We start from the raw sequence: 25,678 nt of genomic DNA on the forward strand, positions 1-25,678 counted from the left end.
GGGATTGTAAGTGCCACAGAACTCATTGGTATGATGCGTAGGTGAAACAGAACACAAAATAGCCGAAAGTTAACAGAGTTGAAAAAAAAGTCAAATTTCGACAAAAACCATGAACTATACCCTTTTTATTCTTCAAATTTGGGCTAATTCCACTTTTTTGGTTTTTATTAATTCTTCCATTCGTAGCGTCCGTAGTTCCACAGAACACATTCGTATGATCCATAGGTGCCAGTAATTATATGTATACACAAATTAAGTTTATAAAAATGTAAAACGTTCGGTAGTTAAAACGTAACTTTATTGCATATTATTTTACAAAATTCAGATAGACCCTATAAAATTATACGTTAACAAATTAATTCAATACCATAATACGAACGATGTTTGCCCTACCTGCATAATGGGAGCATACTGAGTGTATACCATAACAAGTCAGTAAGGGAAACATCATCCGTATTATTATTTGACTTTTCACTTGTTACTTGAGCACTTGATTTAATAATTTAAAAAAAAAATGTAATTTAAAAAATAAAACCCATAAAAAATATTATAGTAGTAAGCTTCAACTAATTTGTGGCTGAGTTGACTTGTAGCCGAGTTGATCTGTGGCCGAGTTGACTTGTGGCCGAGTTGGATCGATGCTTTATCCAATTCACTATAAAAATTGGTTAATAAATGTGGACTTTCCTGAACTTGTAGGTCCGTAGGCATTAACAACTCTACAACTACATTACACTGTATTAATATTATTATAAATATTATTATTATTATTATTATTATTATTATTATTATTATTATTATTATTATTATTATTATTATCATTATCATGGTGGTTATTATTATCTGTATATATATATAATATATATATATGTATATTAGTAATTATATGTATATACAAATTAAGTATTTGTACTACATTATAAACATACTGTATACAATATAAAGTATAGTTATGCACGCATAAGCATATCTGGTATATGCGAATATATTAGTATATTTTAAATACAGAATATATATAAATATTGTTCAGCCAATGTATATAACTAACTTGCCAGGATAACATTACTAATTATTACTATTACCATTATTATTATTATTATTACAGTATTGTTATCAGTTAATAATCAGTTAATCAGTCTAATTATTTTGTTATACTGTATTCTCATTGTTATATTCAGCCACTGAATATCCCCGTAGTGGGGATGAATAAAGTCTTATTGTATCCTTGTATTGCATCTTTAAAGTTAGTTTATTAGCTCCACCATACCAAAATTTTGAATTGCTAGAAATTGAATTATAAATGGCGCTGTTTAATTGCAGATTATTTCATCAATTTCTCAAAATGTTTAGTTATTGTATGCGTTTGTTTTTACGGTAAGATTCCCTTCTCCCAAATCGATTAACTTACTTTTGGAGAGTATTTTATTTGTTACGTTTTTGCTTTTGTAAATTTTAAATGAAAAAGCACAAAATATTTGGAGATTTGGCCTTCTCTTAACATCTCCATCAGTCTGGAAAAATTTAATTTTTCAATTAAAAACACAATCACTTTCACACCAACGATTTTAAACGAAACTTTTGCAGCACTATGCAGCCTACAAGAAAAGCACTAGCATACACACTCCTGAACACACTAACACCTTTGTAGAAAAAGCACTACTGCACATAAATAAAAAATACAGTATAGTACTAAGAGGTATCAATTGGTAGTTTAGATGTTCCAGATCTCATGGTGACCTGGTTCAAATTTCCACAACTAATCATTTATACTCCCTTAGAAACAGTAGTAAAAAGTAGGAAAATGCAAAAGAAAACTCGTGGACAAATCTTTTATTCAAATTTCGGACACCACAAATACATATATTTATTAAACAACTGAGATTTGAACTGGATGCGGAATGAATTCATAACCATGTACATTACTTTACAAGAACAGCTTAAATTTGCAAACAGACCAACTGCACATGCTCAGTAAGATAACATGCCCACTAGGCCTACAGACACATGCCTCAATTCTCCCTCCAAACTTACTATGTTACTATGCCTTGTTCAATAGGCCTATTGGCCCAATACATCACCATACTAACCTCCAGTCACGTCTGTATTCAATTCATGATAGCAGTCTTCTTAATTAGATTATTATTACATGTTGATGAACTTAAAATCTTTCTTACAGTGAAAATAAACACATTGAGAAATCTAAAGCATTATTCTGTACAAAACCTACTCCAAAGCAATTATCCACATCTTAACAACAACAAATAAATCAAAAACCGAAAAAGTAAATTTAACTCTGCGAGCTATTCCATGCTGCTATTTTATGTATCATGCATTTGACATAAACTGATTGCTTATGGTGTTATATTGCTCATATGCCTACTATATGAAGGTAAAATGAGAAAAAAACTAAAAATCATTTGGTCATTTAACAACTTATAAAAGATCAACTTAGTTAAACTTAGTAAGGGAGGGTAGTATTACTGTACATTAAAAGCATGTTACTCCAGAGGGCAGAAAACTAGTAACCAATGCTTCCAAAAATAGATAATAATAATAATTTGCAACATGCATAATAAGCGGCATTAAAGCACCTATATATAGTGACAGATATATAATATGGTTAACAAAAACAACTAAATAACAACAACAATGATTAATAAATGCAATAAGGAAATCGGTTTATATTCTCAAGGACACATTCAGTGGCAGTTAATTTTTCCCGACTAACAGCGTTCAAGATGAAAAGTTTACTCCAGGACTACACTAATAGAATCTGTCAACAAACATTTGTTTGGGCAAAAAATATCTGTATTGTATGCCCAGCTTCAGACATATAATGAAATAAATTGTATGTCTGTCCTTTACCTGTAGGAAGTTGGACAATGTTTGACATCAAACATTGTCTGCTAGGACTGACACTGCATGCCTGGCTGTACATTATTATTTGTTGTTAAATTTCAACTACTGTAAACCTTTAAAAATATGAGTACAACTACAAATTACCATATCCTTCTATTTGAAAACTACAAATGTTGAAGAAATTATTATTTGTAGTTGAATTGTCTGAAAATGCGACTCATAGTGCGTTTGTAGTCATCATCTAGGACGTCTGCATAGCTTGCATTGCTTTGTTGTCCCTGTAAATGACGAGCTCATGAATTGTGGCTGCATGCTTGATTAGTTGCCAGGCTGTTGGTGTGATTTCGTCGCAAATGCTACACTGCCAGTCATCAGGTTCTGCAAAATAAAAGTTGAATGCTGGATACAAGCACCCACAAGTTGGCATATTTTATTTGGAGGAAGGATGCCACATGAACATTATATCAATGAGTGGCAAATGGCCTAAAGGTCTATTTTTATGTGGGATGATAAAACTATGTGTCAACAAAAAAAAATTTGGTCAATAAGGAATGAATGTGAATGGTATATAATGTGCAAACATGTAAACAGATTAATTTGCATAATTATACACTGTTCTATAATTTTTTTATTTTTAATTTTGGAGATGAAAACTAATTGAAATAAATAATTTATTCTCAATACCAAACCAACATATCTCAAAAGAGTATGGAATCGATAAGAAGACCTTCAATATAAGTTACATGTAATCAAGTTGATACACAAAGCCTGTTTGATCCTAAATAGGTCAGTCAATGTGAAGGGTACAGCAGTCTTAGGGGTAGAAGGATGAGAAATATAACAGAATGTAATTTTACTTACCATCACCTTCTTCTTTCTTTCTTTTGGCTGGCGGTCCTGAAGTTGGATGAATTGGGAGTAATGTCGGATCAACATATCCACTAAATAAGGAAAAAAATCCAGATTTGTCACTACATTGATTTAGTACTCATCATGATCAATTTGCCAAAATGTTTATGAATATTTAATATTAACTCTTTAAAATAAGTTTCATATAATTACAATGTAATTAAAAAATTTACATAGATTTAAATTTATTTTATTTGTTATAAAACAATTATTTTCTTGTTACTTTATTAGCATTACAAAGAGCAAACAACTAGATCAAAAATAAAATAATAATTTGCCTATCAAAATAACATTATTTTGATTGCCATATTCCTAGTGTATGGTCTAAAAGCACATTTCGGAAAATACTAAGCCGTAAAAATTCGCCCGGTGAACCCTATTAAGGATTTTTTATTCTGGGCCTTCGACCAAGGCTCCAGTCGGTCCCTTGCGTAGGACCCCTCTGTTGGGCATATAGGACTTCTTGTCTGCAAATTTCTTTAGACCCCCCCCCCACTTCAATACTCCTAGATATTCCACTGGCATCAACCCACTTTCTAAAGTAATAAGTTCAATTACATACGTGTATTTCGCTTCATCTTGCACTCGTTTGAATCCTTTTGGTCGCTCTCTGTCTGGTTCATTTGCAATATGTAAATCTGAAAAAAAGTTAATTTACATCATTTAATCATTATATCATACCCATCCTCTTTGCATGAAACACTACAATTGTTATCACTATCACCATCTTCATTGGTATCATAACCATTATCATAACACCCCTATCAGCATCATCACCATTATCATAACACCCTTATCAGCACCACCACCATCATAACAACACCCCTATCAATATCATCACCATTATCATAACACCCCTATCAGCATCATCACCATTATCATAACACCCCTATCAGCATCATCACCATTATCATAACACCCCTATCAATATCATCACCATTATCATAACATTCTTATCAGCATTACCACCATTATCATAACACCCCTATCAGTATTATTATAATACCCCTATCAGCATTATCTTCATTGTTATATCCTTACCAGTATCATCACTATTAGCATCATCTGCATCAACAGACATCACTATCAGCATGAATATCACTGCTAACAGTATCATTATTCATATCAGCCACATTAAGATCCTTAACTTAATTTCAGCATCACTATTGTTATAAAATGAATTAATTTATTAATAATATAAAAACATAGAGTACCTAGTGGCTGACTTGCAAGGATTCTTCCATGCTCCTTTTGTTTTGCTGCCATAGCATCATCTCCCTTAGTAAACTGAACAAAGCCAAACCCTTTGTGTAATGAGATACCAGTGATCTTTCCATACTGACTGAAGATGTGCTCAATGTTCTGCCTGGTCACCAGGCCTGTGTTCAAATTGCCAATGAATAACCTTGAGGCCAGGTCATTAGGGTGCGTACTGTTTGTCAGGTTGCCAGGGGAATTTCGATCGATGATGTTCTGAAGCGCCCCCATCATGCCTCCAAGTCGTCCGATACCATTACTAATAATAAACAAAAGAAATTTCATGGATATGGTTCACACTTGTAATCTCCACTCTCGCTGATGACTAGTGGCAGTGGGAACGACTTTTTACTACTTAACTGTGATTTTCAATTGGGGGGGGGGGAAGACAGGGGGAGTGAGTATTTTTTTTAGGTGCATACACACTCCTAGATACACAACTACTGGTACAATTTGAACCCGGGACATGGCTGTGGAAGGCAAGCATTTTACAACCAAGTTACAGCTCCAGTTAATTTTTTGTTTTGTTACTGTATTTCAGGAGCATAACACTGCAAGCACATAAATATTACTGGTATTAAAATAAATTAATGAGTATTCCAACTACATCTGCATTAGCACTACAGATCCTGATGCAGAATAACTTTATCCAAGAGGCATGATGTTAAGTGGCAATCATAGCTTATAATGGCTTGGGGTGGGGTGGGATGGGGTGGGGGGTAATACATAATGTTCTGCGGGAGGCACGACTATCTGAGGGGTGTGTTCTCTTACCTATATGATTTCACACTTGGTTGAAATCTTTGTCAGTACGAGGCAGGGGAGCATAAATGCCTGTTGCGCTACACGAAGGCAGACTCAGAAATTCCCTGACGAGGCATCCAAGCTCCCCGATAGGGGTCCACGTTCCCCCGTCAGGGATGCTTAGCACCAACCACCCCCGCCCGGGAAAAATTTTTTTTTTCAATAGATAATAAAATTTTGTGTTATGGGATTCTATATTTAAAAAGGATGTTGGGGGTACCGACCCCCTAACGGAGGTAACAGCCCCTGGAGGGGAAGAGCTGGCGCACCGCTCGAGCCCATACGGCCGCTATGCTGTAGTATACAACACCTCACACATATGGTAGCACTGCTCGCACTAAACTGTTTTTAATCCATAACATTTTGACAGCTTAGTAAGGCATGTTTGAATTGTAGTTTTGGTGCTTGAGATTTTTTCTTTCTTAAAGATCCCCAATGGGTCCCCGACAGAGGGTCCTTTTCTCCTTTGGACCCCCTGCTAACGCTTGTTCAACATTATGGGCGAAGTACAGAAATGACACAAAGTAAGTTTGATATGTATACCTACCCCATTGCTTGAGGGGAAACACTTGGGGCAGATGCATGTTCCATCCTAATAGTAATAATATAAAAATGCAATATTATGGAACATGTACATCTTTATTCAATCCAAATCCAACATTGGCATCATGTGACATCATTGCTCCAATCATCAGACCATATGACTAAAATTTGAATTTGCAGCTTTGTAGACACAAATAAGGTGCTGATAATTTTAGCATAAAGCCAAGTCATTTAACGTATTCAGCAGTACAGTATATACAAAAAAAAACCCCAACAATCATACAAATACAAATACAGAATAATAAAATTAATAATTACAATAATTATTTTAACATGGTACATACTACACTTCTAATTTGAGACAATAAAAAAAAGACAAATACAAATAGACCAACTTTTCTGTACAGGAACTTTTATTATTAATGGCAATACTGTATTCACTGAACATGGAAAGAACTTACACATTTACTACGATATGATGAATTCATTAAAATGCTTCATACACAATAAATATCTAGATAAACAAATGGTCCAGAATAAAAGAGATAAGCAAGTGGAAGATTGAAAACACAAAATGGGAAAGCATTGCCAAGATTCTTTGCCTAATTAGCATATGTATATATTTACAGTGAGAGCAATGTAAGTGTACTTAACTAATTTAAGGTTGGTAGATGTATTATTGTTCAACTCTGATAAACATTGCATGAAAATGATTTTAAATATGAGACATCATAACATCACTACATGTTCTTCTTTGGGTCACAATTTACTAGAATTAATTGATATAACTACAAATCAAACAGCATCATGCATTTCAGCACCTGCTCTTTGAATTATCATCATATAACAACAAAGAATTTTAAGCTAGATTTATGGAGATATAATATACTTACTGTATATATATAAAGCTAGGGCGAATTACAAATGAACACAGGACTTACGGACAACTAATTTGGTTAACAGATGAATAGTACAAAACAATTCTTGAAGCTATTTACATTCAAAGGACTTCTGTATAGCGTAGCATTTAAGTCACGTCTTATTAATCGTATAGAAAATCATTCTTTTTCACCTATTTAACATCCTTGTCCACTCCCATGGTCCCATTCCACCCCTCCCTCTCTTGCATTAAACAATCCTTTCAAATATTCCCTCAATTTAATCAGCATCTGTCCTATGTTTTGTAAAGCAAGGTGTAAAATAGTCTTAAAGAAACAAGTGATTGGAGTGGGTGAATCTTCTTGCTCTTGGATGATTCAAGGTTGTTAACCTGTAAAAAAAAGACATCAAATATTTAAATAAACTTAGAAAATCATTTGTATCTCTTACAAAAATGTAAAGGCTAAAGGAAACAGTCAGATAAATCTTAATCATTCAGAATCTAACTGATATATATAGTTGGATCAACCATGAGAAATAACTTAAGTCTAAAACTTTAATGCTACAAAATGACAAGGGGATTAGGTCACCATATTAATGTTTCAAGGTAAAAAATTCTACTATTAAAGCAAGACTATCTTTATACCATGTTTCGCGAAATTATTTTTTTAAAAATCATCAGAGGCAGGCACAAAAAACATAGCTTGGTTCTACCACAGGCATTTTCACTTTGCTTGTGTATGCAAACAATTTCTGTTTACTTGATTGCAGTGGCAGTGCTACATAATCGTAGATTCTAAAATCGATTAAATAAGCATTTAAAATCCTTAAATTGTCATACTTTCGGGGGATTCGCCCCCTAGATGCGACATCTGACCATGCCAACTTTGCTCTCGGAGGAGGTATTAGTTCCCCTGTAGGGGACCTTGATCCCTTTGTTGGGGATATTCTAATGCCGCCATTGCTTGATTCTGTTAACATCAACACCTACAAACCTTCTATACATTTTAATCCGTTGGCTTCTCCATGAATATCTGGATGTCGTGGGTTTTGTGAGCATGTTTGATTAGTTGCCATGGTGACTGTACTTTGGCCTTGCAAATACTGCACTGCCACTGAGATGGTTCTGTATAATAGAGAAAGAAAATGGCTTCCTTACTTATATTATCTGTTAACATGAAGCCAGACAAATAACCTGAATGTTGATGGCACACCGCAATACGATGCTCCTGTCAGTTCCTTATCTTTACCTTAAATTTTGAAAAATAAACACAATAGAACCAACGTCCTATTACATTATTCTATACTCTGCTATTCAGGCATATGGATTTGTAAAAATTACGATTACCCGGCAACTGAAGCAAGAGCACGTATCCAGATGGCATTGCAAAAATCATTTGTATTCTGCTAAAAAAAAAAAAAATTTAATACTAATTCTTAGACAACTATTATCATTATAGTCACTGTGTCTTTAATTTATGGACAACAGGTTTGCTTTAAATTAAAGGAATATTCAATAAAATATATATTTTTCCAAAATAAGTTTGCATTGTAATAATTACTAAATATGATGGTATTATATCATATCAATTTTACAAATTATATAGTGTACCAGTACAACAACATATACTATAACTATACTGTAATTAACATCTATTCAAGCCTATCTTTTAATCTACTTCAAAAAAATAAAAAATCATAAAAATAGAAATAAAAATAACCACCTGCTTGAGTGGTAATCATTGTAATACATACCGTCTCCTTCTTTTTCTTCGGTTTTAATATTTGTGGAATCTATAAAGGTTTTCATCCTCTTTCTTGTAGAACCATTTGGACCAGACCCACTACTAGGGTGCACTGGGATCTGTTTTGGGTCCACATACCCACTATATAAAAAAACAGCGGCAAAAAAAAAGAGACAGGAGCGTGGATCAGATGTGTTGTTTATCCGCAATGTACATTTATTCAACACAAATAAAATATAACCTATATTGGTGAGGTCGACAAGAAATGGTAGTCAGTGCCTACAAGGATCTGGTCTAGGTAATGTTTAGGGTGGGGCTGCAAAGAGGTGGCTAAGATGCTTGCCTTCCAATCCAGGGTCCTGCCAAAACCAGGATTTTTTTTCATGTATAAAACTGCTCTACTCCCCAAGCCTTGTGATAAGGCTTAGCTTGTAGATGACCTCTTCCATCCTGTAAGTGGCTAATCACTCAGTGTTGGCTGAGAAAATTTAGAAAATTAAGGAGGACAACAGACCACGCACAAGGCCTGAATCAAATCGATGTAAAATGGGGCTGACATGCATTTAAAGTCTCAAAATATTGGTCATAAAGATGAAATGATAGAATGAAAGTTTTTTTTATCTGACAGATTTTTTTGATCAAATTCTTACCCAAAGCAGTCTCCCTGGACCCTCTTGAATCCTTTTGGTCGGTTCTTGTCTGGATCGCTGGCTATTCTGAGATCTGGATAGAAAAAAATATTGTATAGAAAAAGAAATTCTAGTAAGGAATTGAAATATTTAGGCAAAAGGCAGGGTACAATTTCTATATTCTTATCATCATCATTTCCAGTTAGAAATAGTATTTTATTGCTACCAATAGGTTTACCATTTCAAAATTATAAAATACTGTACAAATAATGATCACAATGTTAGAATAGCATGAGGCATAGGCAAAAGAACATGTCAAAACAGTCTTACCTAAAGGTTGGTATGCCATCACTCTTCCCTGTTCTTCCATTACTGCACTCTTAGCACTGTGCTCATTGCTGAACTGAATAAACCCAAAACCATTGTGAAGGGAGATGCCTAAAATCTGTCCATATTTACGGAACACTTGTTCTACCTCAGGCCTCTTCACAAATCCCGTGTTCAGGTTTCCTAGGAACACTCTGGAGGCCTTTGATTTTGGGTCATTGCTATTGGTTATGTTGTTGAGGTTAGCACCACCACCTCCCCCACCGCCGCCACCACCCATCATTCCTCCACCACTAGGATAATTGTGCATTGGTCCTGGACCAGGTCCCATTCCGTAGCCTCCGTTGTATCCCATGCCGCCGTAATGATGGCCACCAGGGCCTCCGCTGTATCCTCCACGATTCATGATACTAAAAATAAACAATAATTATACAGTATTGTTTAATAAACAAAAAAGGTAAATTTTAACCTGAGAGGATTCAAACTAGATCTATGATTTAGTTGAGTCGCTCATTATTTGGTGCTTTGCAAAGTTTTCTGTTGCTCTCGATGGCATTCTCCCCCGCCCTTTATGGACATTTCTTGATCCACCCCTGAAACTTCCCATTTTGTCTATAATAAAATAATTAAAATGTTGAAATTAAAAATAGCATTTAAGCCGTTTGTATTTTTTATATTCCTTGTATAACAGAGGTGTGCAAATATAAACTGCAAATATGGACCAACTGAGGTATGGGAAATCACCTAGAATCCCAGTGGGGTCCAGAGTCAGATTTTGATATTGTATGGGTTTTCATAGATATATTGCAAATTAATTATATTTTTACTATTTATCATATTTGTCATTAAACTTTGCTGATCTAAAAACGTAATGTCCCATTCTATCGATTGAGACAGGGCAATGCAAACATATCGCCTTAACATTCAGGGGCACAACCAGGGTAAAATTTGAGGGAGGGTCAAGCCTTGCGAGTGCAACTAGGTTGGGGCCAGGGGCGTCAAGGGACCTCGGTCGGTTGGGCCTGGAAAATTTTATAATTTCTATAAAATCTCTAACAAATAAAATAAGAATGAAAGCAATTTGTAAACAAGAAAATAAATTTGTTGTGAGATCTCACTCTTCCACCAACAAAGAGTAATGATTTTATAATCATGAACCTCCAATGAAGGCCTATTGTTAACTAAGTCATATGCTGGCAAATTGTTCTATTACAGTACCTACTGCAACCATTTTCTTGGACGTGAAAAGCGTATGCCTACTTATCTTATTTGCACCTTCACATTACTTTCTTTAATAGAATACTGTAATATAATACAATATTAGTTTGACACAGCTATACGGTGCACCATCAAAGTGTCGGTTTGACTTGTTAGCATATGATTGTATTTTTTGTCAAAAGATATTACAAATTTTAAGCAGGTCACTTACTGTACGGGAGGTGTGGTGGCTTACAAGCGGTATCAAATGCACTTAGATTATAAGAACAACTGGGACTATAAACTAGTGAGACTGGACGCTAAAAGTAAGTGATCGCACGGGAGGTGGTTGACTGTAACAAAATGTACTTTACACACAACATTCAAGATTTCTAGAAGACACGGCGTGTGTTCCGAGTCCGAGGCAAGGGTCACTCAGTTACTCTGTAATACATTTCATATATTATATTTTTTACTACTATAATCAGGATATTTTAAAAAATTTCGATTAAATTGAGGAGGGTCAGGACACCCTTGACACACCCAGTGGCGGATCTAGGATTTAGCAATGGGGGTAGGGGGTGGATAATACGATTTGCGAAGCACCAAGCTGGAGGGGGGGGGGTTTGATAAGGGCGCATGATGTGTTTTTAAAGGTAAGGGGGACATTTCGTGAGTCCACACCCACCTCAGGCCCACCAATTTTGTTAAAACCTAGGTCATTTATGCAATTCATTTGAACAATTTTCAGGCATCTTCTTGACTTATGAAATTATGACATTGCGGATGAGTGAGGGGACTAACCCCACCCCCTCAACAATACTTGGGGATGTGTCCCCTGTCCCCCCTTGATCATGGGTTTTGGGAGAGGCATCCCCTTCCCTTCGAGATTTTTTGGAATTAGTAGACATCTAGACCATATTGGATGACATCTGAAAAGAAGTTAAGCTTAAAATAGAAAGTGTATGTTATATGACAGTAGCCTACTACATGTGTAACATGTATAATGTACATGAGAAACACACACACAAGACGAGTGACCATATTTATTTTTTGAGGTCACCGAAGTGGAGTGGCTTGCCACCCTATTCACCCCCTAGGTCCGCCACTGCCCCCTCGACTCTGGTTTCACATCCACCTCAGTTGGGTTTGGCTGATTTGACATGATTCAGCGTATTCGCTGCACGTTACAGTAATTGCTTACATTGCCTAGATAGGTCCCAGGTAGGTATAGATCTGATCTCTTATACACATCTAGGTGTGCAAATATAAACTGCAAATATGGACCAACTGAGGTATGGGAAATCACCTAGAATCCCAGTGGGGTCCAGAGTCAGATTTTGATATTGTATGGGTTTTCATAGATATATTGCAAATTAATTATATTTTTACTATTTATCATATTTGTCATTAAACTTTGCTGATCTAAAAACGTAATGTCCCATTCTATCGATTGAGACAGGGCAATGCAAACATATCGCCTTAACATTCAGGGGCACAACCAGGGTAAAATTTGAGGGAGGGTCAAGCCTTGCGAGTGCAACTAGGTTGGGGCCAGGGGCGTCAAGGGACCTCGGTCGGTTGGGCCTGGAAAATTTTATAATTTCTAGGAAGGAACTGGAATGACAATTTATTATTGTGTATTTATGCCTATAATTTCTATTTTCATTTTTCTAATTACACAGGCAGACACGACCAACGTACGTTTTATTCCCAAAATAGTATGATTTATTCTCGTTATATTTCACATTTGGCATACACAATCGTAGAGAAAAGACGACGTTACTATCATAAACATGTAACAATGGTTTTTGTAAATTTAAATCACGCTCAACTTTACACACAAAGCGTGTACGAGACATTTTACTAAAGGCTATTTTCTTAAATTACTGTGTAAATCGCCTATCTTCATGCGTTTGTTTTGGTTCGAATACCCACTATAGCTGAACAGCGTCGATCGCTAATTCGGTCTATTGGATAATCACGTGGCTCATAGAAACTGTCAATTTTGGGCCATTTTATGCCTTTCAGCAATGTATTAGAAAAATGTGAAGCATTTTAAAAACTTTTTAAAGTCAAAATAACTTGCCAAAGTCGTTGTGAATGTTAATGCCCATATGCATGTGTCAGTGATGGTATTTGCAAGGGTCAGAGAGGGATTCCTCCCCCCCCCCCCAAATCATCCAACGCCACCACAAGGTCGGAACAAAACTAATAATTTGCCTATCCAAATACAGCTAATCTTTAATATTGTGGTCCCACTCCAAAAGCACAATTTGGGCCATACTAGGCACATGTGTGTAATTTTTGATTATTATATATTTATATCCTATAGGTACACTACATATTATGAACTGAACTCGATATATTTATTATAAATATGCTTATGACATTTTACCTGATAGGCCCAATTAATTTTTGGCCGACAGCCGAATTGTTAATCAAGTTTGATTTACAGAACAAGACAAAAGAATCATTAATAAATTGCTATTTATTAAAAAAAATACAGTGATCATAACATTAGAATGTTTTCTAAATTCCAGCTGGCCCCAACATTCTGGTGGCGCCAACTCCATACAGATGTTCTCCATTGTAAATGTTATACTGCTATTAATGTTTCACTGCTTTCAATCAACTTTCGACAAACTGGGTTTCGGCAAAGTGGATTTCTGGCCCGAATCCCACAAAAAGCCATAAAAACTCTCCTGTGAACCCTACCAGTGATTTTTTTTTTATTCCAGAGCCCTGACTAAGGCGGACATCATAATCCCATCGGCAAATTTCTGGATCCACAGCTGGTCACAGGGGAGACAGTTGTAATTTTTTATTACTGATTAAATTTCAATATTTACAACTTTATTATACAGTATAATGTTATTACAGAAAATAGTAAATTTTATATTCAGTACATCATATTGAAGATGACCAAGGAACCACCATGTATCGTGTAATGTGGTCAGTATTGGCATAGACTTTTGTTAGAAGTACAATACTATCGTATATTGCATCTTTACATGGTCTTCAACAGAACATGCAAAAATGAAGTCAACAGTTGCACAACCTCTCACTCAGGATTTACCAGTTAATGTTGTTTGGTTGTCATTTGATGCCTGTGGTTACATAGGCTCTGTCCACATGAAAAACTGTTGTATGCCCATATATGGTCATGATGTGATGTCATCACAGCCATATTTAGGCATATCACATGCTTTTGTCAAATAAAATTTGACAGTGAGGGCTTCTACGGTACATAAAATCCAACTGCTTACTTTGTATTAACATTTTTAGCTTTAAAAAGAGTAGTTCAATTTTCTTGTCAATTTTATGGGAGTATCCTTTAATACAATTAATGTTTTTATAGGTGTAACAACACAGAAATGCTGTTGTCTTTAACTAGATTTTATTTTCATGTTATTTCTGGTTATTTCACATCCAAAAAATACTCTCAAAAATATCTTAAAGCAACAAATACAAAATAAATATATAATTAAAAAACATAGAAACATAAAACAATATACATAGGCATTCTAAAAAATTTGTGCGGGTATAAAATAATAAATGTTGCACAAAAACAATGGTCTCAATAATTGGATTTAAAAAACTGTAACAGCAACAAAATATCAATAATTCAAATATAGAAAATGCAAAAAAAATAAAAGCGATGTCAATTTTAAAATTCATTTGAAAAAAGGGTGACGGGTCTCAAAAAATCTCAATAAAAATAAACTACTCACCAAATAGAAAAATACTTGTGATGACAAGGAAAAAATCGAAGAAAAACTCTTGAAATAAACGAACGTTGAAAAAACTGTCGGTTCAAAAACTGAAAAAATAAAAAAAATGGGACAACATTAAATAAAATTTAAAAAAAAGACTTGGGCCATGTTTTGTTGCTTTTCATTTATTCTTCATGTGATTTTCTCATTTTGACATCATTGTTGTATGTATGTGGTTCAAATAACATGCAAGAGCACATAAAAATTCTCCATTAATAAAAATAATCCCCAATAAATAAAACAAGCCTAAATAAAATCCTTGATTTAAAATAATATACTGCATAATTTAATGCTACTGTATTCCACAAATAGCAGAATCACCAGATTTTGGAGCATAATGAATACATTAGAAGCCTGTGAATTGATCAAGAGCCTGAAATATTTAAACAAAAAAAACAATCAAATTTTACACAAAAAAAAGGTCCGCCCATAAAAATATAATAAAAAATACATTTTCTGTCACTGGTCGTGTGGTACAGTATGTTAATACAGTACTGAAATTATTTAATAGAACCTAGCCCAAGCCAAAACCTATCTAAAAATAACAATAAAAAACTGAAAGTGTACCAAGAACTACCTACTACTGTACTACTAGGCCTAACTAAAGCAAGACTAAGTTAAGCTAATCAAACTAGGTTACGCCCTCCCTAGCTAGCCTAGCCCAGAAAAAGAGAAGAGGCCTAAAAATAAAAAGGGGATATGCTATTCAAATATTAAATTCACAGAAACATTAAGCGTTTCACCAAAAAGTAAATACCTAAGAAAAACCTCAATTCTGGATTGGAACTGACGAACATTAAGGTTTTAAAATTGACAAACTTCGGTACCCACGCCTAGCCTAGCCTTGGTCACCACTACTACGCATCCATTCACGACGCCATGCATGGCATGGCTCAGTCCAACCTCGCCAACCAAGAGAACAAGACATCGACTATACGATCGAACAATTGTTCTGTTGTAGGCAATAACAAATAAACAAATACACATCAACAATGCTACACAACTATCTTCAGCACTAAAATAACTTTAAACAGCTAAAAATAACAATAATGAATAAATAAATACAACAACAAAAACCTTAAAAAAATTGTGACGACCAGCACGCTTTCCGTAATCTACTAAATCGACGCCTTTTTCTTCACACGTGACCAAAGATGCTGGAATGTGCCCGCCTGGTGGCGGTATTTATATTTTCTTTTCTCTCCGCAGTAGACATTTTACACCACACTGGATTGCTGTACTGTACTGTACTTTTAATTTTAATAATAAAGGATTTGAACGAACCTTCTATTAAGAAGTGTGCCACTGATGAAAAAGTGTATTTCTCGGGGTATTTCCTGGGTTTTCTTTAGCATTCTTTTATTTATGGTGATTTTTTAAAAAGATTTTACTACTACAGTATTATTATTATATTGCACAGTATTATCCCTCCCCCCCCGCCCAAAAAAAAAATTTTCTCATAGATAGGCACCAATACATAAAAAATCAATTAACATCAAGAAAATTCATAAAAATATAAAATACTAGGATATAAAATATTCATGTGAAAACTGCTGTGTATATAATATCGTCGGCGGCTAAATAAACACCCCGGGGAGCATTGTTAAGAAGCGTTTTTGAGTGGGCATTTATTTTTGGGTGTAAAACGGATGCATATGAGGGGGTGTTTATTCGAAGGAGACGTTTTTTATTTGTTGGGTGTACTATGGACGCATTATATAATACAGTAGGCCTATGTATTAATCGAATGCTACTTACAACACATAATTACGGTGTCAAAATGTGTAATGCGTGATCCTAACCAGGTAAGAAAAATGCAATGTTTACTGGAGCACTGAACATTTGTAAATGTATTGAGAATGATGTTGCTTCCATTAGTTTTGTATACAGTCATTTAGGGGGTGTTTATTCCAGGAAGAAACAAACACCAGGTGCAGATCCAGCGGGAGACCATGAGGGCCAAGCCGAAAAAATAAAAAAGAGGGAGAAAATTTTGAGGAAAGAGGGAAACAGGGAGTGCACCAATGAGTTCAGTGGCGATGCAGTACTGGGTGAAGGGAGAACTCGATTATTTACAGCAACCATGTTGGTGCAGGGCGTTCCTATTTGAATAATTTATTGTTTTGTGTAATTCTGTATAACTGTAAAGCTAAATTTATGCTTTGATGGTCATTTTATATTTTTATACTTTATATCTTTGTAACAGGAAGACAATTTTCATGACTGTAATGATTTCATGACAATAAGATTTATTTTGATTCTGACTCATTGAGATATGATGATGATGATATAGCCATCTTTGAGGTAGCTAAGTTAAACTTCGCCTTCACCAACTTAAGTGGATGTTTTTTTGTAGTTCAACTTTAGTTTCGACTGGCACCATCGTCATCGCTCGTCATTGTTATTGTCATCAATCATTCAATTCCACCTCATCATATACATCATCACTTTCATCATCAAAATTAATGGAGAGTTGCCGTCCCGGGTCGCCGTTGTCAATAAGTGGCGTACCTAAAGTCTTAAAATTGGGATGGGAAGCGAAGGTGAAATGGGGGCTCGATAATTAGGTGAGGGGATGTTAGCTTGTAAAATAAGGTGAATTTTAACTACTAGACCGTGATTTTTTGGGAAAAACTAGGGAGGGGGGAAGAGACTTTTGGGAAGTGCACCCCACCCCCAACCCCCAGATACTCAACTGCCGTCAATATTCGCATTACTGTACTGTATTTATGACGCCAACATATTTTGTTCATATAGTTATATTTTCCTCTTGAATTACAACTTGTAAATGTTGCCAGTAAAACATATTATCACACATTTCACTTTATATCGAAAAATAAATGTTCTAAATACTACCCTACATAATTAACAATATAATAAACCTTTTTTTTCTTATAATTTTTCTTTACATCTAAATATACATTTACATATCGCAAGATATGGCTGGAATTTTAATCTGCATTCAGAAACTTTTACATGATCGATTAGCTACCATGGCGACAAGTATTGTCCCGCTTCTCAATACCACAGCATGCCTCCATAAAATGTAATAATTATTCTTTTCATCCACCCAACAAAAGCATCAACCAATTGTACTCAAAACATGACATAGAAAGAAAATGTCTACATAAATAACTGGGGTAAATCTTGCATTTGTATGGAAAGGTTCACTATGTTTTTTTTAAAGGTGTTGAAACAGTGTGACAGTTGCTAGACTACTGATAAAACTGGAGTTTGTTAGAACACAGACATGTGCAGTGATATATCAAGAAATGTAAAACGAGGGGGAAACGAGGACGTGTGTACATGGGATACACAGGTTTATGAACACTGAATATAGAAGACAGTTGTGTACAATGTTAGAACTTAGAAATGTTAAAACACAAGTGCACAGATACGTGTCTGAGCACTGGTTTGGAACAATTACATAACACTGGTGTCAGAACCCTAGTGTTAAGTGCAAGGGCACAAATGTAAGAACATGTTTGCAAACACTTGTGCAAGAACATACGTATAATAATACAGATGTTAAAAGCTACTTGAACACATGTCAAAAAAACAAGTGCCATACTACATGAGTATAGAGCACCTCTTTTAAAACATTGGCACATTAACACTGGTGTTCAAAACAGGTGTAAACACTGGGTTAAAAACAAGGCTGCATTTTGCATGGTATTTAGCAATTTTTTTCATAGCATCCTCAGTAACGTATTCACAACTGATCTTAGAAATAAATACTTAGATAACTAATCTTATAGGTATATAGATATTGATCCTTTTCATTATAGTATGCATAAACAGATTGTGAATATTGATAATCTGTATAAGCTACATTTGTTAAGATTACAACTTTTGATTAAAGATTAGGATATCTAATCCAGATAAGATTAACATGGAGTAGCTAAATACAAAGAACAGGTTATTGCCTATTAATAAAGATTACCAAAGTATTAGATGTTTAATTCAATCTTGTTCCTAAAGATCTGGAATCACATACAGTGAATAGTTTACAGTATATATTCATGTATTATTACACAAGATTATTAAGATTACACAGGTTTATTTCCAACACATTAGCTAATACCTTATTTTATCAGCAAGAAAATATTTGAAATATATACCAGAAAATATACAAGGGAAGTGGTTTATTCACTCTTTAGATAAGCATTATTTTGAGCTAATTTAATTCTAATAAAAGCCAATAATTATATGACATACATTTTAACCCATTACCAATAAAAAATAAGTATAAAGCAAAAGACCACAATTATCTGCAAGTCTGTTGGTATTTGGAAATAATTTAATCAAAATTCTTTTATTTCCAACTTGACTTTGAAATGTCAATAATTGGGTTTTAATCTGCAATAATGCATCTAAAAATAATTGATACAAAGTAAGAATAAAAACTGTGATTAAATTTCAATTAAGAAGATACCTACTATCCTTCAAGAACCAAATAAGGTGCTCTTGCTTTTCTCTTAAAGACGCATTTTCTTACCGGTACTGTATATTGTTTAACTGGTTACAGATATTTGGCGTTGTTATACAAAGCATCTGAATACAAACCTTAAGATTAACAGGATATTTTTCTTTGTAGACAAATTACAACATACATGATCAATGGTATACTTATTTTGCTAAACAAACCAAAAGCTGAACCAATTCCACCCTCTCTTTTGTAGGCCAGGATTAAGTAGAAATTGTTAATCAATGAAAATATTCTGCCTATTGTAAGTTGAATTTATTAAAAATATAATAAATAAGCTTTTCATAACTACAATGATATATCTTATAAATAATATATTTCTGATTATAATTTCAAGCAAATTTAGCAGAGATAGTAAAGGATAGTTACACCACATCAATTCGACAATAAAATAACACTTGTATTAAAATGTAATATTATTCAAACACATTTTAGATGTTATCACATTACCTATTATTATTTTTTCTGATGGTAATCATGATCAAACTTTAGCAAAAATATGAAAATAGGTCTCCCTTTAATTAAAGATCCCTTCAAAAAAGACCACCTCCAATTAAAGACCACTTTCTGCAGGCCTGAATATATGCCTATCTTTATGATAGTTTTTTTTTTTCTAATTAGAGACCAAAGGTGCTAAAGAATTGAAAAGCCTCATCCAAAGGTGTTATTTAACTGGAGGGAGACCTGTATTAACAACATGTCTCTAAAATTCAGTATTACCTTCACTAACAGCTAATAACAAATTATTGTATTGCATTTGCACACATTTTCTATGGGAATAAATTTTGATATAAAATATTCCGTTTAATAAGATTGTTAAAAAGTCTGGAACAGGAGAATGTGAAATACCAATTGCTTTTCAATAAACATAACACAAGACCTTTAGTACAATAACAATTAAAACCTAACTTACTCCACCGTGCAGTAAACAACTCTTTTCAAGAGCTGAATATTTTAATAATTTTCTAATATACTTCTATAGATTTCTATACATATTAGAGATATAATAATATAGATAATATACATATATATTTGTTTTAAGTGGCTGACAGCCACCAAGATATATTACCCCTCGTCCCATAGCAACTGTATTTGCCTGAATGTGACAACGATAACTGCTATGTTTGTCTCATCGCAACATTTCTTGACGGCTGTCGAAAATATAATACATTTATACACTTATTAATGATCTGTTTAGGCTATGCTTGTTTATGGTTTGTGGGCTTTTAAATTCCCTGCTTGAGATTTCTGGACATTACCCCTCGACCTCATCCTTGGGCCCTTGGCAGCCTCTAACCTCAACCTTGGTGTCTTGCTCCACTCGCACAGTGCTTATCAGGCCCACCCAATGTTAAAGCCATGCCGCAAATTTTGCTATAACCAAGTATTTTCATTTTTAGCAGGCATAATAAGTGGATGGATACAGACACTTCCAAAATTATGACTAAATCATGAAGATATCGGTCAAAGAAAGTAATTATCCTATTTATTTGAATGAAGGACTTGTTTATACTAGGGAGGTGCTTATTCAAGGGTGGCATTTATTTTCTTTGGCGTAAAATGAATACGTGTATAAAATAAACACACCTTAATTTCAATGTAAATATGGAACTTTAACAAATAATTACCATCAAAATGTATTATTGTGTGATCATAAAGACTTAATGATCCCAACCAGGGTAGAAAAAATGTAATTTTACTGTATGAAATTAATAGAATGTGTTGAGAATGATATTGCTTCAATTAGAATTGTATCGAGAGGTGTTTATTCCGAATGAGGTTCTAGAGGGGAGTTTATTCAGGGGGGGCATTTATTCAAATATATATGGTAACCTTACCAATTGTACTTGAATCCATTAAGGTTTTTCATTGGTGACCTCTTCGTAGATTTTATTTTGATGAGCTTCGGCAGAATGCTTCATCAACTCCCATGCTGACAGCGCTTTCTCACCACAGCTTGCACATTTCCATGATGCTGGTTCTGAAAACACAGCAAAATATAAATACAGTATTAACATTTTGGCCAAATGAATATGGCATACACATTTTGTCTATCCATGTAGTAATTCCTAGACAAGAGCAAGAAGTTTCTATAGGTGGAGTAATAACATGAGTGGCAGTAGTAATGACGATAATGTGATGACCATGATGAGGATGACGAGGAAATCAAGGATATTCTCTTTGACAGGACATTCTACACACATTTGAAAGAATATCTCATACTGTATCCAGAACTGGAAATCTCATTCTCACTAGACTGGACTCATATTCTTTGACAGTACATCCCGCATGTTATGAGGGGTATACATAATAATACGCTGGGCAAAACTGCATTGTACGACGGCCATCGGCTGATGAAATCATCTCCGCTAACTGTGTTAACGCTTGATGGTTGATGGCAGACCGAGCCATCATTAAAAATGATACATGGCGTATGCCTTGTCGCGTACCATTCTCGACTGAATCATGTTGGTTGACAATCGTCAATGCAGTGTGTGCCTGGCGTAACATAATAAATATCCAATGCCTGCTTACCATCCCCAGAAACAGGATCATGCTGTACCTGACGCATACTGCAAGATGTACCAGCAATTTTCTCACCAACAGCACCACTTCTACAATACAGGAAAAAAATACTCCAGCATTTTAAAAATAGTCATTCTTAAAGAGCTCAGGGTGGTGACAGCAGGAGCCCCCATAGGGGAGAGCTGGCTCCCCACTGAGGATAAAAACCACAATTTGTTGGGGAGAAAAAAAAAATTATATGTATTCTCTACATATTAATAGACTCTAAAACTGATTAAAGAAGCCTTTGAAACACCCCAAAATTGTCATGTTTTTCAAAAGATTTTGAGACACCCGACAACACCCACTTTGCTCTTTTCGGGGACATCAAGCTCCCTTGTGGACATCGGAACCCCTGTCAAGCAAATCCTGGAGTCACACCTCTATGAGTTTCTTGTTGATAAAACACTGTTCCTCATTAAAATATTGAATAATTCTATAAATATTCAAGTACTGATGGTGGAATTAGCTTGCTAGATTCTTCCTCTAAGTATAAAAAGCTTTATAACTTTGTAGGTGTAGAAATTAATATTAATATAGGATTATATAAAGCACCTTCTTACCTAGGGTAGGAAGGTGTTTTAAATGAATATAAGAGAATAAATAGACTACGGCACTTATTCCAGGATTTATTTTAATAATGTAGTCCACCAGTATTCCAACAAAACATTTACCATTAAAACTATTATCTTATAGTATTATTAATAAACAATGCATTCTTTTAATCATAAATGGAAAATTTACTTACCCATAATCTATTCGTTTGAACCCCTTGGGTCGGCCTGCGTCAGGCTCACTTGCAACATATATATCTGAACCAAAATAAGCATCAAGTTTGTCAGTAAAAAATGCAAACATCATTTCATTCCCATTAAAATAAAAATATCAATCTATACCAAAGTGATACTTCTGTATTTAGTAATGTAATCTACTGACGACGACGACGACGGCGACGGCGACAACGACCTTATTTTGCATGCCAAATTGTTGTATTTTCCATTAATAATCTGTAAGTCAAATTTTATCTTAGCTAAGACGAACAATTTTTCAATGCCATTTTGAATTTGACTTGGGCAAGTTCAACTGTAATAATAATAATAATAATAATAATTAATAATAATAATTAATAATAACAATAAAACTGTATTTATATAGCACCCAATGGATCACAGATCCCTCTAGGCACTTTACATAAATCTTAGGATGGAAAACTATCCCCGCCAAACACCAACCCAGTGATAGTGATATGTGGAAGACTATGGATATTATACTGACCACCTAAAGCCCTCCAAAATTAATAATAATAATGGAATTTATTTTCTGGGCATGGAGTAGTTGTAAGAACATTACTACAGAAACATTAATGTTAGCCTATCTCAAATAAATGATTCCAATTATCTATACTTACCTATAGGTTGTTTAGCGACAATTCTATTATTCTCAGCTTCTTTTGCTCGCCTTGCATTGAATTCACTTGTAAACTGCACAAATCCAAATCCTTTATGTAAAGAAATACCAGTGATTCTGCCATATGGTACAAACAGTCGTTCAATATCGCGTCGTGTTACATATCCTGTGTTCAGATTCCCTATAAACAATCTGGAAGCCTTCGATTTTGGGTCGTTACTGTTTGTTGCACTGCCAACTGAACATAGATGACTGTTGTCTCCGTGATAGTATGCTCCGTAGGCTGAGAAACCAGGAGGAGGGAAGGGACCTCCGTATGGACCATAGAATGCCCCTCGATGCATTGCCAGATATAGTCTCTAAAAAAAAAAACTGGCAAGGAAATATTGTGGTGAAGAATTATGTAAAATGAATAACATTAATTATGACATGCAGTTAGCACAACACGTATTATAAAATTATTCTATGTTCTGCCTCTCTGCTAATTACACAAAAGGTATTGTTGGATGTTTACATTAAAACCTGCATTATTCCATTACTTGGGATGTGACAGATAGTGATAAATATCTATAAAATATTTGTAAGTTACTGAAACCTGGACGGTAATACAAGATACAATTTGTGTATTGTTATGTCATTCATCAATGGTTTTGTAAACAACACTGAATATTAAAACACACACATAAGGGCTCTGTCAAGGTAATTCTGTAAACAAAAAAGTGAGTGTTACCAGTTGTAATGAAAGGAATTTCTAATTCTCTTCAAACCACACTTACTAAACAACAAAAATTAGACTTGCTCTTTTATACATAAATATTTCATCGACGATTTGCTGGTATTGTTTTGTATGTTTTCTTAAAATTCAAATTTTCAGGGCATAAGACCTAGTATTAAATTTTACAAACTTATGACTAGTATTGTGTCCACTGGATATGTGTAAAACACAGTTTCTATTGATTTATTCCATCATGGTACATGCTATATTGAATAAAAATATGCTTTTACAAAAGTATTTTTTTGGTCGTGTATGAATTTCATTGAAGTATGATTGGATTGATCATCTTAAGTGGGGATTTTTTTAAATTTTTTTTTTATTGCAAGTATTGAGAAATGTATTGAGTATTTAGTACAATAACACGTCAGGTAGAGCAAAAACTTCACTCCCATATTACCTGACGCAAACTCATCACAAAATACAGTAGCATATTCGCTTAGTTTTTAATGATCCTTTGACTTTGGCATTTCCACATCGTAATTGATTTCTGAATGCTTTTAGCATCAGAAACAAAAATAGTGTGGTGGTGTATTTCAAGTGTGGTGATGTCACTTCAAGTGTGGCGATGTCATATCAAGTGTGGTGATGTCATATCAAGTGTGGTGATGTCATTTCATGTGTGGTGATGTCATTTCATGTGTGATGATGTACAGTAGTAGTAGAATATCTGTGTATTTCACTATCATCAATTAATCAATATCAAATACACAATCTATCATTTTCAAATACTTGCTATATGCTTAATATTAGTGACTCAACCAACACTCAGTGTAACTTCGCCCACCCCACACACCCTCCACCAACACACACACACAAAACAAAGGAATAGGGATCTAAGGTTTCACTCAGAAGTTTAACATACAGAGTTTAATATCTTTAAATAACTTGAAAACATTCTAATACACATTGCAACAAATTATATGATGAAACTTCCTGCTCATAAGAAAACAAGAAGCTTCGACATATGACACTGACAATATATCACATGACTAAATAAAGCTTGAATACTGTAGTTAAGATCAATGATGACTAAAAGTGGAATTTCCACTACTACCAGACAATCTATCTTTAGACATTATGTGATAATAATCACATGACTGACGAGGAAATGAAAGTACAGTATAATGAATCGTATAATTTAAAAGATCATTAAAATTTCATTTTAAATCGATGATTACAATTAACATCTCTAAGATTCTGGTTAATTATAATTAAACTCAAATTAGCATGGATTATGCATACAAATACATTCATATCAGGTAAAATTAGTTTATTCATTCAATTACAGAAAACCATCATCAAGCAAATGTCATAACCTGTAGACGATTGCCAGACAACAATCCAACTTTATTAATGTAATTCAATGTTTAATCTGTATAATTTTTTTAATTGATAGTTTTTTTGTTTTCTCATTATTTTATAAAATAATTTATATACATATATATACATATATATATATATATATATATATATATATATATACATATATATATAAATATATGGTATCTTTATTATATATA

The 25,678-nt window shown here is 34.1% G+C and overlaps 2 protein-coding genes across 6 annotated transcripts in view; both read right to left on the reverse strand.

The window, feature by feature from the left end:
- Positions 1 to 1,815: 1,815 nt before the first annotated feature.
- On the reverse strand, positions 1,816 to 16,127 carry LOC117111188 (serine/arginine-rich splicing factor 5-like). 4 transcript variants are annotated; one of them, XM_033254076.1, is made up of 9 exons: positions 16,003 to 16,127; positions 14,884 to 14,972; positions 9,956 to 10,362; positions 9,647 to 9,719; positions 6,377 to 6,421; positions 4,983 to 5,284; positions 4,331 to 4,406; positions 3,721 to 3,800; positions 1,816 to 3,237 (listed from the first exon to the last, which is right to left on the reverse strand). In XM_033254076.1, exons 3-9 carry the CDS (start codon positions 10,356 to 10,358, stop codon positions 3,101 to 3,103), a joined length of 1,116 nt encoding a protein of 371 aa, XP_033109967.1. In that variant the 5' UTR covers positions 10,359 to 10,362; positions 14,884 to 14,972; positions 16,003 to 16,127; the 3' UTR covers positions 1,816 to 3,100. The 4 variants fall into 4 exon arrangements, with proteins under 4 accessions (XP_033109967.1, XP_033109965.1, XP_033109966.1 ...); XM_033254074.1 differs by having other exon boundaries at positions 1,816 to 3,258; XM_033254075.1 differs by lacking the exon at positions 16,003 to 16,127 and adding an exon at positions 15,683 to 15,838 and having other exon boundaries at positions 1,816 to 3,258.
- Positions 16,128 to 17,666: 1,539 nt separating this feature from the next.
- LOC117111181 (nuclear polyadenylated RNA-binding protein 3-like) overlaps positions 17,667 to 25,678 on the reverse strand; it is a 13,804-nt gene continuing 5,792 nt past the window's right edge. For both annotated transcript variants that reach the window (XM_033254056.1, XM_033254055.1), the window contains exons 3-7: positions 23,385 to 23,755; positions 22,725 to 22,788; positions 21,947 to 22,026; positions 21,250 to 21,392; positions 17,667 to 20,562 (exon numbers count right to left, since the gene is read on the reverse strand). In XM_033254056.1, the coding sequence (XP_033109947.1) occupies positions 21,268 to 21,392; positions 21,947 to 22,026; positions 22,725 to 22,788; positions 23,385 to 23,727 (612 nt within the window). In that variant the 5' untranslated portion in view covers positions 23,728 to 23,755 and the 3' untranslated portion in view covers positions 17,667 to 20,562; positions 21,250 to 21,267. The remainder of the gene's footprint in view (positions 20,563 to 21,249; positions 21,393 to 21,946; positions 22,027 to 22,724; positions 22,789 to 23,384; positions 23,756 to 25,678) is intronic.

Source organism: Anneissia japonica, unplaced genomic scaffold (assembly GCF_011630105.1).
Source record: "Anneissia japonica isolate Jap-2015-1 unplaced genomic scaffold, ASM1163010v1 scaffold288008_len1385354_cov213, whole genome shotgun sequence".
Classification (NCBI taxonomy): Eukaryota; Metazoa; Echinodermata; class Crinoidea; order Comatulida; family Comatulidae; genus Anneissia; species Anneissia japonica.